This window comes from Elgaria multicarinata, chromosome 21, assembly GCF_023053635.1.
Source record: "Elgaria multicarinata webbii isolate HBS135686 ecotype San Diego chromosome 21, rElgMul1.1.pri, whole genome shotgun sequence".
NCBI lineage: Eukaryota > Metazoa > Chordata > Lepidosauria > Squamata > Anguidae > Elgaria > Elgaria multicarinata.
In genome coordinates, this window is record NC_086191.1 from 3951284 (window position 1) to 3966697 (window position 15414).

General features: G+C 45.6%; 1 protein-coding gene across 2 annotated transcripts in view; it reads left to right on the forward strand.

The window, feature by feature from the left end:
• AHNAK (AHNAK nucleoprotein) overlaps positions 1–15414 on the forward strand; it is a 73794-nt gene that overhangs the window by 41106 nt on the left and 17274 nt on the right. For both annotated transcript variants that reach the window (XM_063145707.1, XM_063145708.1), the window contains exons 2-4: positions 8392–8485; positions 11041–11197; positions 13224–13411. In XM_063145707.1, the coding sequence (XP_063001777.1) occupies positions 11041–11197; positions 13224–13411 (345 nt within the window). In that variant the 5' untranslated portion in view covers positions 8392–8485. The remainder of the gene's footprint in view (positions 1–8391; positions 8486–11040; positions 11198–13223; positions 13412–15414) is intronic.

Sequence of the window (15414 nt, forward strand, 5' to 3'; positions counted from 1 at the left end):
AAGGTTCCATCCTGCTGTTTTGTGGAGTTTCTCCTTAAAACTATTGGGGTTTTGGGGTGGTTGAATGCATAATAACTTTCTGCATGGTTTAAACTGCTTTGGAATATGATAAATGCATTTGGTTTTCCCTCTGAGTTTTTAATAATAATAATAATAATAATAATAATAATAATAATAATAATAATATATATATATATATATATTTCTTACCCGCATCTCCGATTGGATCGAGGCGGGGAACAACAGAAATCATAAAATACATAAAATACTGATTAAAAACATAGTATACACTGTTAAAAACATCCTAAAAGTATCCTAAAATTCCACTGGACAGGTCTGCCAGAATTGATCAGTCTTGATAGTTTTCTTGAGACGATGGGTGTGTGTGTGTGTGTGTTGCTAAATGAAAATGTAACTGTCTCCAGAGGTTTCAGATCTCTAGCATTTGTTATTTGCGGATTTGAACCCCGATTGTCGGATTAAAGCTGAAAAATACCAAGAAGTGATCGATGTTCCTAAATATAGACCTGCTTTAACATTAGCTCGGTTCAGTGTTTACTTTCTGTTCTGCTATAAAAGAGATTTCAGGATTTTCCTTTTGCATGCTGATGTAAACACCTGTTTTAGTACATTGTCGGGTTTTGTTTTTGCAGAGTTTAGATCCGAACGACAGATAGGTTTAAGGAAATCTTTGAATGAGCTAATTAATTAGTGCCATACTTCTGCAAACAAGAGATATCAGACGGAGGTTTTTTTTCCTGCCAAAAATGTTGTAATGAGAATATGTTGAGAATGAAATTGGACCCATGCTGATCTAATGTTTTAAACTTAAGAATTCCACTCTATTTATGCTGGGCCCTGCCTGTAATCTCCAATTACAGTGAACCGCCCAGAGAGCTTCGGCTATTGGGCGGTATAAAAATGTAATAAATAAATAAAATAAATAAATTGTTTGGGAATACTTCATGCATCACATGAGGACTCTCTAGTGCACATGCGTGTCAGTGTGGCCCATTTTATGCGACATATTCAAGGCGCATGAACGCTTAAGAACATCAGAAGAGCCCTGATGCTGGATCAGACCAAGGGTCCATCTAGTCCAGCACTCTGTTCACACAGGGGCCAACCAGCCATCGGCTAGGGATGAACGAGCAGAACATGGTGCAACAGCACCCTCCCGCCCATGTTCCCCAGCAACTGGTGCACACAGGCTTACACACAGAGGAGGGCCAGGATCTCTTCTCGATCCTCCCAGAGTGCAGGACACGGAATAACGGGCTCAAGTTAAAGGAAGCCAGATTCCAGCTGGACATCAGGAAAAACTTCCTGACTGTTAGAGCAGTATGACAATGGAATCAGTTCCCTAGGGAGGTGGTGGGCTCTCCCACACTGGAGGCCTTCAAGAGGCAGCTGGACAAGCATCTGTCAGGGATGCTTTAGGGTGGATTCCTGCATTGAGCAGGGGGTTGGACTCGATGGCCTTGTAGGCCCCTTCCAACTCTGCTATTCTATGATTCAATGATTCTATATGATCTCGAATACTGGAGATAGCACACAACCATCAGGGCTAGTAGCCTTGGATAGCCTTTGCCTCCTGGCATTGATCCCGCCCTCCTTTTCAAGCCATCCAAATTGGTGGCCATCACCACATCTTGTGGTAGTGAGTTCCACAATTTAACTATGCGCTGTGTGAAGAAGTCCTTCCTTTTAGGTACAAAGTACAAAGCAAACACTTATGTGCCATTTACATGCCCTGGCTGGTAGAAGGCTCCTTTGAACTGTTGGTAACACACAATAGGACAATGTATGTATTTACTGAAATCTCTCCAGAGCAAACACCCGTTTTGCTTTTTAAAACCAGCATAAAAGAGGATATTGTGGAGTGAATCACTGCAGAGCGCTTCATAGCACGAATGTAATCATTTATTTATTTACTTTATTTGTTTAAATATTTATATACTGCTCTATTTCTAACAAGATCCCTGAGTGGTGAAGGATAAAAGAAAAAAAAGAATGAAGATATGAAATTAAACTATTTAAAATCTGATTATATTATAATAGTTAGTGTGTGTGTGTGTGTGTGTGTGTGTGCACAGAGCCCTTCGTAGCATGATATTAATCATTTATTTAATTTTTATTCTTTAAATATTTATATATTGCTCTATATCTAACGATATTCCTGAGTAGTGAAGAATAAAAGGGGGGGGAAAGAATGACGATACAGAATTTAAACCATTTAAAATCTGTTTATTATTTATTTATTTATTTATATAGCACCATCAATGTACATGGTGCTGTACAAAGTACATGGTGCTTTACATTATATTATAATTGTGTATTTGTGCGCACACACACACATTTAGTGATTATTGTTGTGCAAATAGGTGTGTAACAAGTATACAAGAGCACCCGTGTTCCCACCAGTGAACTGTTGTGGGGTTGATTTGCAATACAGCCAAAAGCAAGAAAACTGATCATAGAATCATAGAATAGTAGAGTTGGAAAGGACCTATAAGGCCATCAAGTCCAACCCCCTGCTTGATGCAGGAATCCACCTTAAAGCATCCCTGACAGGTGGTTGTCCAGCTGCCTCTTGAAGGCCTCTAGTCTGGGAGAGCCCACAACTTCCCTAGGTAACTGGTTCCATTGTGGTGCTGCTCTAACAGTCAGGAGATTTTTCCTGATGTCCTGCAGGAATCCGGCTTCCTGTAACTTGAGCCTGTTATTCCGTGTCCTGCACTCTGGGAGGATCGAGAAGAGATCCTGGCCCTCCTCCGTGTGACAACCTTTCAAGGACTTGAAGAGTGCTCTCATGTCTCCCCTCAATCTTTTCTTCTCCAGGCTAAACATGCCCAGTTCTTTCAGTCTCTCTTCATAGGGCTTTGTTTCCAGACCCCTGATCATCCTGGTTGCCCTCCTCTGAACACGCTCCAGCTTGTCTGCGTCCTTCTTGAATTGTGGAGCCCAGAACTGAACGCAATACTCTAGATGAGTCCTAACCAGGGCCGAATAGAGAGGAACCAGGACCTCACGTGATTTGGAAGCTAGACTTCTATTAATGCAGCCCAAAATAGCATTGGCCTTTCTTGCAGCCATATCGCACTGTTGGCTCATATTCAGCTCGTGATCTACAACCATTCCAAGATCCTTCTCATTTGTAGTATCGCTGAGCCAAGTATCCCCCATCTTGTAACTGCATTTGGTTTCTTTTTCCTAGATGTAGAACTTGGCATTTATCCCTATTAAATTCCATGCTGTTGTTTTCAGCCCAGCACTCCAGCCTGTCAAGATCACTTTGAAGTTTGTTTCTGTCTTCCAGAGTATTCGCTATCCCACCCTCCTGTTGCCATTTGCCGTCTTGCACGGCGGGCGTGGGCGTTACATTCCGCCTCCGAACATCGGCTCTTGAATGTCCCCTGGATCGGGCCTGGCGTTGATCTCAGCGGGAGTCTTCCGTGGCATCCCCCACCCCCACCCCCGTCTGGGCCGATCGGGTTTCAGGCATGACCTGAGCATGCATGTCTGTTGCTGCTCGAAAGTGGAAAACTTTCTTCTGGCTTTGTCGAAAAGCTGGCACAGCGCAAAAGGCGGGGCGGAGCGGCCGGGGCGGGTGTGCGAGCCGCAGCGTGCAAAGCTAGTGCTGCCCCCTGGCTGTGCCGTTTTTTACAAAAATTATGCAACGTGTCCAGCTGTGTCCCATGCTATTATTATTATTATTGATCATAATTAATAATACTTTGATGATGATGATGATAATAATAATAATAATATAATTACGTTTATATACCACCCCCTAGCTGAAGCTCTCTGGGTGGTTTACAAAGATTAAAAAGATTAGATTGAAAAGACCGAACATTAAAACCCAATATACAAAATTTAAAAACAGAAGCGTAAAAACAGCTAACATTTAAAACAATTTTCAAACAATTCTCCCAGTTCTTCGTTTTTGTAGCAGGGAATGAACTCCTTCCTACTCTGCATCAAGAGGCAGCTGGACAACCATCTGTCAGGGATGCTTTAGGGTGGATTCCTGCATTGAGCACGGGTTGGACTTGATGGCCTTATAGGTCCCTTTCAATTCTACTGTTCTATGATTCTATGAAGATAGATAGGATAGGATGAGAGAGAGAGAGAGAGAGAGAGAGAGAGAGAGATGCCATTTCTTTTTCATCTTTTTCAGGGCAGAGATAACGCTGTTCCGTTTTTGCCTGAGCTGCATCACTTCTCATTGCATGGGGAGAAGCCAGGTCTGGCATCAACTGTCGGTATGGTGGGCAGGGCCCCTGTCCCCGGACCCTCTTGCTCTGGCCCAGGCGACGGAGGTGGTGAGAGAGAGAAAGGGGGCAGCCGACGCCCTGGCCTGCCTTGCTCCCTGGCTCTCTGCCGGTCAAGACACTTTTCTCCGTCTCTCAAAATCCTAGAATCCACCAGGGTCATCCCATGAAGCTGATTGACTGAAGGTTCAGGACAAATAAAAGGAAGGACTTCTTCACACAGGGAGTAGTTAAACTACGGAATTCACTGCCACAAGATGTAGTGCTGGCCGCTATTTTGGATGGCTTTAAAAGGGGGGTGGGGTGGATCAATTCCTGGAAGAGGAGAAGGCTATCCGTGGCTACTAGCCCTTGATGGTTGTGTGCTACCTCCAGTATCCGAGGCGGTAAGCCTGTGTGCACCTGTTGCTGGGGAACATGGGCGGGAGGGTGCTGTTGCACCGTGTCCTGCTTTGTCGGCCCTGACCACCCTCGGTCTGATCCAGCATTCGGGCTCTTCTGATGTTCTCAGCACTGGGGGACAACAGCGATGAGAAGGTGGGTTCCCTGAGGGAGTGGACCATGGGGGGTGTCTATCCCAAAGACCCTTCAAAACCCGCTGCTGGCAATGGGAGAAACCACAGCTTCGTGATTTGCACACAGATCCCTGCTTCCATTTCTGGCATCTCTAGTTTAAAAAGGATTTCGTGTGTGTGTGAGAGAGATGTAGATAACAGAAAATACGAAAGACCCTTCTCTGTTTGAGAGTCTGGTGAACCTCTATCAGCAATCATGGACCAAAGATCTTACTCGGCAGAAAGCAGCTTTGCACGTTAATGAACTCTTTGTCGGTTTCAAGAGGACTTTTGTCCCTCTGCTAACCTGCATCAAGGGCGTTGCTAGGACTGGCTCCAGAGGCCCTGTGCCCCGGATCTAATTCCCAGGGCCCCGGATGTAGTTCCCAAGGCCCCGAATCTAGTTCTTAAGCCCCTGGATGCCCACTGGTGCCAATGGAAAGTTATTTTTGCTTGGCTGAATTGCCATGCAGGGGATGATTTTTTTGGGGGGTGGGGGGTCAGCTGGGGAAGGAAGAGTTAATACTCCCCTCTCCACATGCTACAATAGCCCCCCTCCCGAATCTCTCCCTGCATTTAAAAAGATGCAAAACTAACTGAAGAAACTGCAAAACTAACTGAAGAACTTATTTTCTTTGAGATGGTACAGATGAGAAATTAATGAGCTGGCTTTGCCTCCTGTGAAATTTAAACGAAGCCTAGTCAATGAGTATTGCCTATCCTGGTAAAAATTGACATATGCAAATGTTATGCAAATTTGTGTCCTTTGGGGCCTGGGCCCCCAAATCTTAACAACATGCAGCTGTTGCAGAGAGAGAGGGCTTTTTTTTTTGGTCTCCTTGCCTTTGAACAGGAGATGCATTTAACTGGATTGCACGACGGACATTTTGCATGTGAAGTATGTATTCCGCAAAGACTCCTCCCCAGTTCGCTTGTCTGCTCAGAGCCACGGCGCCAGTCCTTAAAGTTTCTTTATGTTTCAAGGTAGTTCGTCCCTTGATGGTTCCTCCTCTTCGAGCCCAAGACTAGGGAGAGCACAGCTTTCACATTCCCGCCGGCATATGTACCATACCGTGCATGCTTACGCTCTGGGAGCAGCCGACTGGCATGTGGTGTGTTCAGCCAGTGTACGAGGGTGCGCAGGCGCATGGCAGAGCCCACCTGAAGAGAGGGCGGGGGCTGCCTGCATCTCTCCTTATCCACTTTCCAGCATGCAACCTTTGTAGTGTGTTGAAGTCATGCGGGATCACCAGCTTTGAAAGAGTTTACAAATCTTGGCACTGCCATCTTGGTTTATAGCCAAGGCCGGCGCCGCTATGCAACTGCGGGAAGCAACTTGCTTCGGGCGGCACCGTGGAGGGACGCGGGAGAGAACAGGGGTGTGGATTAAGGCAGGAATTGGTGTCCGAGTGGCGCAGCAAAGGGTTTATAAGGTGCTGGCCCTAGCAGGATGCTGGAGGGCGTTTAGTCGCCACTTGAGGTGGGACAGGGGGCATTTAGGCTCAGCGTCAGGTTGCAAAATGGGAGCATCTTGGACTGGAAGCGATGATTCAAGGTATAGAGAAGGGCAGCAGGGTTGGAGCGTCCTTGCCACGAGAAAGGACAAAGCATACGGGAGATTTTGAATTTAGGAAAAGCAAACTGTTGGAGAGGATGTGGGGGTAAAGGAACGTATTTACATATGTGGTGGGAATGCAACTATGTTCAAAAATTTTGGAAGATGGTGTTTTTGGAGATTGAAGAAATTGTGGAAATGAAGATAGAACGAACACCAAAAGTTGCATTACTGTCACTATTTGAAGATTTTAAAAGTAAAAAGGAAATCAAGGAATTGATAACGAATTGGCTGACTGCAGCAAGATTGATTGTAGCTAGGAACTGGAAGATTCAAGGGGAATATTCTATTGAAGAATGGTATAAAGAAGTATGGGATATAGCTATTAATGATAAATTGACAAGTAATATTAAATGGAGAAGAGGTATAGCTAAATCAAATGATTTTGAAGGAATTTGGAAACCGTTCCTAATAGTTGTGTATGTTTAAGTATTGTAGAAAAATAAAATTATTAAAAAAAAAAAAAAGGAAAAGATTATTTCAGTGCGTGTGTTTGCAAGGGGCGGGAGTGATGAGGTAACAGGCAGAATCCAACAGCACGTTTATGCCCCTGCCTCTTCCTTTATGCCCCGACGATTCTCTTCCGCAGGTGGTGGGTCGCGCCACGTCTGCAACGGAGATTTAGCGCTTCGTTGGGGACACCCCAAAATGAGCAGAAGCTCTCATTTCTGGAAGGAGGCAGGTTGACGGAGCTGCCTTATGCAAACTCCACGGACCTGCCCTCCTCCAGACACGAGCATTTCTGCGTCGTTTCGGGTCGCCCCCGGAAGCGCTAACACGCCGTTGCGTATGTAATGGAGTTGGCGGTGTGTGGGTTTGCCCTGGTTGTCGATTGTTTTCAAGGTGTTGGTTTTCAGCTTCAAAGCCTAGGGCCGGGCCCTTTCGAGGGATCGCCTGTCTCCTATGAACCTGTTTGGTTATTAACGTGATCAAAAGAGATCTCGCTTGCAGAACTCTGCTTTTCAGGATCGCGGAAAAAGGCTTTTCTCTGCGTTGGTCCCTATTTCTGTGACACGCTGCCTTTGGAGTTGCAAAGTCGGTGAAGACCCACCTTTTAAATTCAGGGTTGTAGTTTTTTGCATTGTTGTTATGGTTTTAAGGTTGTTCTTCACTTTTGACTATATTTGCGAGCTGCTTGTTTTCTGAATGTTTGCAAACTGCCTTGGTTGGTTCCAGAAAAACGGTGTAGAAATGCAATAATCCTACGTAGACCAGAAGAGTCTTTTTTCTCTCACTTCTAATCCTCACGGTCACCCAATGAAAATTGGTCGGCTGTAGGTTTAAGGCAGGCAAAACTACACGCACGATTGACTGTTAATGGTTAAGTGTTTTAACCCTTTTTTTAAGGGTTAAGGAAATTCCTGCAGGAATTTGCCGCCTCCAGATGAGATGCTACAGGGAGGACCCAGGCGGAAAAGGAGAGAAACTAGCCAGGGACTGAGAAAACAAACCACGGCTTGTTCGATTGTCTGCCCTGGGTTAAATAAACCAGGGTTTAGCGAGGTGTGCGAACCAGCCCTGTGTCTTGACAGTCAGAAAAAGCGTTACCTTTTTATTGGGCCAGATGGGATTAATGTTGACCTGCGTAAGCTTCCAAGCACAGAGAATAGTTTTACCGAGCAGAATGCAAAAGCCGCCTTCCTAATTACCTTTTAAAAATAGTTCTCGTGCCTCCTCTTTCAACAGCCCTCCTTTTTCGGCTGTCGAAATTTCATCAGGCGTTATTGAAATGTCTACCTTTGCAGCTGCGAGGAAACGAGGCTTTTTTAAAAAGGAAAACATTAAAAAAAAAAAGGTGTGTTGTGAAAGCTGAAGTTCAATGCTGCACTGAACAGAATTCTGATTATTTTCCGCCCCGCGCTTGGGTATATTTCTAGAATACACACTCGACCTTGAACGTTGCAAGTTATCTCATTCACCGACAGATTTCATTTTCTTGTCTTTCCAGGTTGGGACGTTGGAAGGAACGTTACGAAAGGCGTGGCAAGTGAGAAAAAAGGAATTCCTGGGGCGGTTCCTGCCGGGACCAAAGTCCTAGAAAGGTGAGTCACTGGACAATGTCTCGGTCTCTTCATATGCGCAACTTTCTCAGGGCTTTGTGCCGTTTTTATTAGCAGGGTCACGCAACTGAAAAAATCATAGCTATCTAGGGCTCAAAATGGTGAATGTTTAGACAGGAAAAAAAGTCCTACAACTCCCAACATTCCCTCTGCCAGGCTAGTATTTTTGGCCTTTTGGCCCCGCCCCTTCTGGCCTTCACACACACACACCCCGGCTGGGATGCGGCCCCGCAAAACTTCTCAGAGTGTAGTACACAGAGTAATGTGCTCAAGTTATAGGAAACCAGATTCCGGCTGGACATCAGGAAAAATTTCCTGGCTGTTAGAGCAGTATGATAAAACATCAGGAAAAACGTCCTGACTGTTAGAGCAGTACGACAATGGGACCTATGACCTAGGGAGGTTGTGGGCTCTCCCACACTGGATGCCTTCAAGAGGCAGCTGGCCAACCATCTGTCAGGGATGCTTTAGGGTGGATTCCTGCATTGAGCAGGGGGTTGGACTCGATGGCCTTAGAGGCCCCTTCCAACTCTACTATTCTATTCACTCAAATGGAATTTGGCCCTTGTGCTGAAAGAGGTTCTGCCCTTCTGGATGTATTCATTGATTGAATCTGTATAGGTTTGCATAGTAAAAGTATGAACATCAGGAAAAACTTCCTGACTGTTAGAGCAGTACGACGATGGAACCAGTGACCTAGGGAGGTGGTGGTCTCTCCCACACTAGAGGCCTTCAAGAGGCAGCTGGACAGCCGTCTGTCAGGGATGCTTTAGGGTGGATTCCTGCATTGAGCAGGGGGTTGGACTCGATGGCCTTGTAGGCCCCTTCCAACTCTGCTATTCTATGATTCTATTGTCCTGCAAGACAGGAGGTAGAGGAAAACAAATTTTTAGTTTTAAGGTGATGCATGGAGACAGCATCTTAGAAGAAGCATTTCCCAGGATTTAGAGCCCCTGATTTGCATGCAGAGGATCCATGGGATCGTCGGTTTAAAAGGGGGTGAGGAACAGGTAGTGAAGGAAGAGACCCCAGTTGCTACTGTGAGTTAAAATGGACGGTACAGGGATAGCTGGGGAAATAGCATGGGTTTGTATAAACCTCCTGCCCATTTAATTTGGGGGGACTATTGTTAACCGGCTAGAATATTTTCAATGTGCTCATCTAACTGGACATCCGTTGACCCTAGTGTTTGTAGGAATGCAGAGCAGCAAAGAGGCACTATTTTACAACCTTTAGCTTTCTACACGAGGCTTTTATTGCACACTCGTGATAGGACAATCATGGAAGTTTGTGGGTCCTTTGCACGACGGCATCAACCTCCAGAGTATCTCTCGTGCTTTTTGAGCTTTATACTGTTTTTAAAAAGGTTGGAGGTAAGCCAATAACGAACGTTAATGCAAGATGACTGCAGTGCGTAATGACGGTGTTGTGCTATAATACAGCCACTAGATGGCGGTGTATAATGGAACTAAATGGAACATTGCTGAGAAAGGAAGTTTTCAATTCAAACGTGTCCTCGGTGTAAAGGAGCCCATTGTAATCGTGCAAAGGAACTGGAAGCAGAAAGTCCCTGTAAGGGTGTTGGATTTCAGCCTGGTATGGTGAAGTCCATGGAGAACAGCTATATAAAGAGTGCAGTGTGGTGGGTAGAACAGAAATTCAGGTTTAGATTAGCCATTCAACTCAGGGGTTGGCTTTGGGCCAGCTGCTGTCATTCTGACCTGCCCCACCAGTTCGTTGTGTGGTTAATCATCGGAGCTAGACTTCTAGACCATCCTGATTGAGCTCATTGGAGGAAGAATGGGATAAAAATAAAATGAATTAGAATGTGTTCTCTGTACAAATCTATTACGCTTCAGCCTTTTGGGGATGTAGAAATGGAATTACCACAGGGTTTTGATTTTTAAGCAGAGGATTGTCATATCTAACCCTACTGCCCCTGTTTTGGGAGAAGATGTTTCAAGTAATCAATCAGAATCAGAACTAGAAGATGCAGCGCCAGACACCAGCCAGCCTGTACCAGTGGAGGAGGAAGCTCTCAAGGGCGATCCCCCAGCTGGGAGTCAGCCCTCTCCAGAGCTTATCTCCTCAAGGCCAAATCCTACACACTCAGTGGGAAGTGAGCTTTCTTCCTGAGGAGAGCGCCCCGAAAAGCTAGCTGATGCTAGGGTCCGCCGGAAGCTCAAACGCAAGGGGCGGAAGGAAGGCGTGAGAGAGTCAGTTCGATTACGCCAGAACCTGCCTCCGCACCAGGCTCTCTGAAGTTACTGGCGTTTGGGAAGTGGCTTCCTATTCTTGAGTGGACAATTGTCTTGCTTAGTTTGCATCGTTTTGCCTAGGGGGACGTTTCCAAGAGGTGAGACTCTCTTCAGGTAGAAGAGACGTTTGTTGCTTAATAAAAGCTTTGTGGATTCCTTCGCAAGCCTCGTCATTTGCCTCCCATTGAAAGCAGGAGTTTTCGGAGAAACACGATGAGGGTATTCACAGTATAGCCTGCAGTAGTTTTCTTTATGCGTTTTCTTTCTTTCTTTCTTAAGATGGAGAAGGAGGAAGAAGATACCCGGGAGATTCTCCTCCCGGACTGGCAAGGCAGCGGTTCTCACGGCATCACCATTGACCAGACAGACCAAGGCGTTTTTGTGAAACAGCTTCAGCAGGACTCCCCTGCGGCCAAAACGGGTGTCGTGAAGGAAGGTCAGTGGAGATGCTGTTGTCTTTGGACAGCGAAAGCCCGTACCTTGAATCCCACATGCCCCTTGCTTGTTTGTCAGCGTGTGTATAACCAGCAAGTTCCTAGTCCTCATTTTATTTTTTTATTTTTAAAAATGTTATCCCGCCCTTCATCTAAAACGTCACGGCAGAGTACCGTTCTTAAAGAATGCCTAAAACAACCAGCGCTGAAGTGAAAAGGCAAAAATAAAAGAATCAACAGCAAATCCGGCCATATCAAAATCGAGCAATCCCAATATGGAGAGGGTAATGCCAGAAAGCTTTCTGAAAGGGGAAGTGCTTTACTCTTCCCCACCCACAAAAGGCAGCAGTATGATGGAATTTGAAGCAGGACCTCATCAGGAAAACTAGGACAGTAGGGAAATAACAGTGTGTGTTTGGGGGAGACAGAAACCTCCTAGGGATGGCCGAACGCCCCTAAGTCCTGTTTGTGGCCTGCTTACCGGACTCCTGTCATTTGCCCGCCCCGTCATGCATTCAGACAAACTCCCTTTTTTTCTTTTGCTCCATGAGCTGCGATTTGCGCAACTGCGTGGTTGGAAACGTGCGCAAAATCGCAGCCATGCAAGCGTAAAGGACTCATTGTGCCTGCAAGTTTGTGCAAATTACGTGGTTCGTGGCCACAATTTTGTGCGAATCGCGATTGCTGTAAATCCCAAATCCCAGTGATTCCCAAACTTTCCCCCCTTGGTTCCACAAACTCATGGCCAGTGCCCCCTACCCTACACTATAAAAATCATTATTCAGAATAGCGATTTTCAACGACCCACTAAGGAAGAAAATAACAATAAAATTCAAAATAGTAACAATCAATTGAATGTTTATTCAAAATCCAATTACTTTTTTTTTAGTTTATTCAATTAAACATAATTGATGAACTTGATCCAGTGATATCATCTTTTCAAAGTCTGTTAGTCATGTAGGAAGAATATTAGATCTCCCATTTAGTAACTAGGGTAGAGTACCTCACTATTCTGCAAATCCTTAATGTGATGGATGGGCTTGATGAAGTGATACCACTTTTCCAATGTCTGGCTTAAAGTCACTTAACATGAGTCTTAAATCACCACGTTTAGTAATCTGGAGTCGATTCCTTTGCTTGGAGAGAAGTAGGCAGACCACACTAAAACCACATTCTACCAAGTATGATGTTGGAAATCCAACCAGGAAATGCAACCATTCTCCATAGTGCAGGATAGTGATCAGAAATGTCCTTCTGTAACCAAAACTCCTGGTACGATTTCTTAAACTTGGGCTTCAGCTCAATGTCATTTTGTAGCTCAATTGGCCCCGTTAAATGGGAAGCACCCGCCGCAGGCTTGCCGAGGGAGGGAGGGAAAAGAGAGCAAACGCCTCTGTTTTGCAGCCGGCGTGGCGGGGCACACCAAGCAGGGTATGTCTCTTCATTAGCGTTTTGGTGCTTTTGAAACATTTCAATTCACCATTAAAAGGACTCTTCTTAAACGGTATTAATACATGTGTGGATTCTTCCCCTATATGGCTTGGGACCAAACTACCTTCTCCCATAAAAATGTCCCTGGGTTTTAAGATCTTCTCGGAAAAGACCACCTCGAGCGCCCCCCTGCCGCCCCTTTGCCTCTTAACCCCCCCCTATGCAATCCCACCCACCCCAAGGGGGCAGTACCGCCCACTTTGGGAACCATTGCTGTACATATTCGCAGTGACGAATTTGCGCAAATCAGGATGTACACACATACACACACGCACACACACAATGGAAAACCGCGAGCTTGCCCTACCTGACGCACACCAAGTCGAGCCAGCTCAGGGACCTGCAAACTAGTATCTGGGGGGCTGAGCTAATAACCCCCAATTGGATTCCTTTGATATCCCTACAGGCTACTATGGGCAGCAGGATCCTGACCTAAATGCTCCCATTCAGCCGTGCTGTTCTTATGTCTATTTCATCCGCCGATGAGCACTCTCTCCGCATATATATATGTGCATTCTCTTTTCTTTTCTCTCCCAGGCGATCAGATTGTGAGTGCCACCATCTACTTTGACAACCTTCAGTCCGGAGAGGTGACAGAGCTCCTTAAAAATGTGGGCCACCACACCGTCGGCCTCCGGCTGCAGAGGAAAGGGGACCGGTCTCCATTACCAGGACAGTCTTGGTCTCATGATGTCTTTGTTCCAAGGAGTCCGGAGGTTGTACTGGTGAGTCCCATTACGGAGAGGGCCCTTCTTCAGGGGATGGAGCAAGAAACAGGGATGGATTGCTTAAAGAGCTTTGAAGAAATGAGCCGGGTTCAAGCATCACTTGAACCTGTTAAAGGTCCAGATGTTGACATTGAAAGCAAAGGAACCATGACGTAGTGTACCGCTTGAACCATCCCTAACCATGGTAGCTACATAACCACAGTTTAAACACGCTCGCTTTATTTATTTATTGCATTTTCGGGACCACAATACCTCACAGAACGCCTCTCCCGACATGAACCTACCCGTACACTACGCTCAACATCTAAGGTCCTCCCCTGAGGGAAGCTCGGAGAATGGCAACCAGGGAGAGGGCCTTTTCAGTGGTGGCCCCCCCAATTATGGAAAGATCTCCCCGATGAGGCTCGCCTGGGGCCAACATTGTTAGCTTTTCGGCGCCAGGTCAAGACTTTTCTCTTCTCCCAGGCAGTTAACAGCATTTAACAGCATATGCTGAGTTTTTTTTTACTGACCCCAGAATAGTTGCTTTTAAATGGATATTGTCTGTTTTTGTTTGTATTTTTATGCTTTTAAATTTTGTATATTTCTTTTTAATGTTCACTGTTTTTAATTTTTGTAAACTGCCCAGAGAGCTTCAGCTATGGGGCGGTATATAAATAATAATAATAATAATAATAATAATAATAATAATAATAATAATAATAATACCGCCCCATAGCCAAAGTTCCCTGGGCTCACTAATCACTTGCTGCAAATGGTTTAGCAGCCTAACCATGGCTTAGCATATTGTCTGAACAGGCTCACAGAGTTAAAACACACACCCACACACACACAGACACACCAATAAAATTAACCAGAGAATCAAACTATAGAACACCGCCAGTTATGTTTTTTGTTCACACAACCCCTTGAGACTGAAGAGAGGTATCAAATTACTGTGATAGATAGATAGACCCACTTTGTGAGTGTGCCACAAACCCCTTCCTAGAGTCGGAAGACCTAAAGACGGTCGTGCACGCGCTGGGAACTTCGAGGCGCGACTTCTGCGATGCGCCCTACATAGGGCTGCCTTTGTGCCTCGTCCGGAAACTTCAACTAGTTCAATATAGGGCAGCCAGGTTGGTCACCGGTGCACCTAGGGGGGACCACATCACACCAGTCTTAAAATCTCTTCACTGGCTGCCAGTTTAGTTTCCGGGCAAAGTATAAAGTGTTGGTTATCACCTTTAAAGCCCTACATGTTTTGGGTCCAGGCTACCTGCGGGATCGCCTTCTCCCGTACAATCCACCCTGCACATTCAGGTCCTCTGGGAAGAATCTACTCCAGCCAACAAAAACAAGGCTGACAGGTATTACCCAGAGGACCTTTTCTTCTGCCACTCCCAGTTTGTGGAATGACCTGCTGGGAGAGATTCGTCAACTTAACAGTCTTCCGGAATTTAAGAAAGCCATAAAGACTGATCTCTTCCGGCAGGCCTCCCCAGTTGAATTTTAAGATGCCTTTTTTAATGGTGTGCTGCTTTTAATGATGCACTGGTTTAAAACGTTTGAATTAGTCGTATGTATTTTATGGTGTTTTTATTTGTGTTGTACCCCGCCTTGATCCAGAGGGAGAGGCGGGTAACAAATAAATAAATATATTATTACTATTCATAGAATCATAGAATAGCAGAGTTGGAAGGGGCCTACAAGGCCATCGAGTCCAACCCCCTGCTCAATGCCGGAATAACGGGCTCAAGTTAAAGGAAGCCAGATTCCGGCTGGACATCAGGAAAAACTTCCTGACTGTTAGAGCAGTGCGACGGTGGAATCAGTTACCTAGGGAGGTTGTGGGCTCTCCCACACTAGAGGCATTCAAGAGGCAGCTGGACAAGCATCTGTCAGGGATGCTTTAGGGTGGATTCCTGCATTGAGCAGGGGGTTGGACTAGATGGCCTTGTAGGCAACTTCCAACTCTGCTATTCTATGATTCTATGATTCTATAAATGCAGGAATCCACC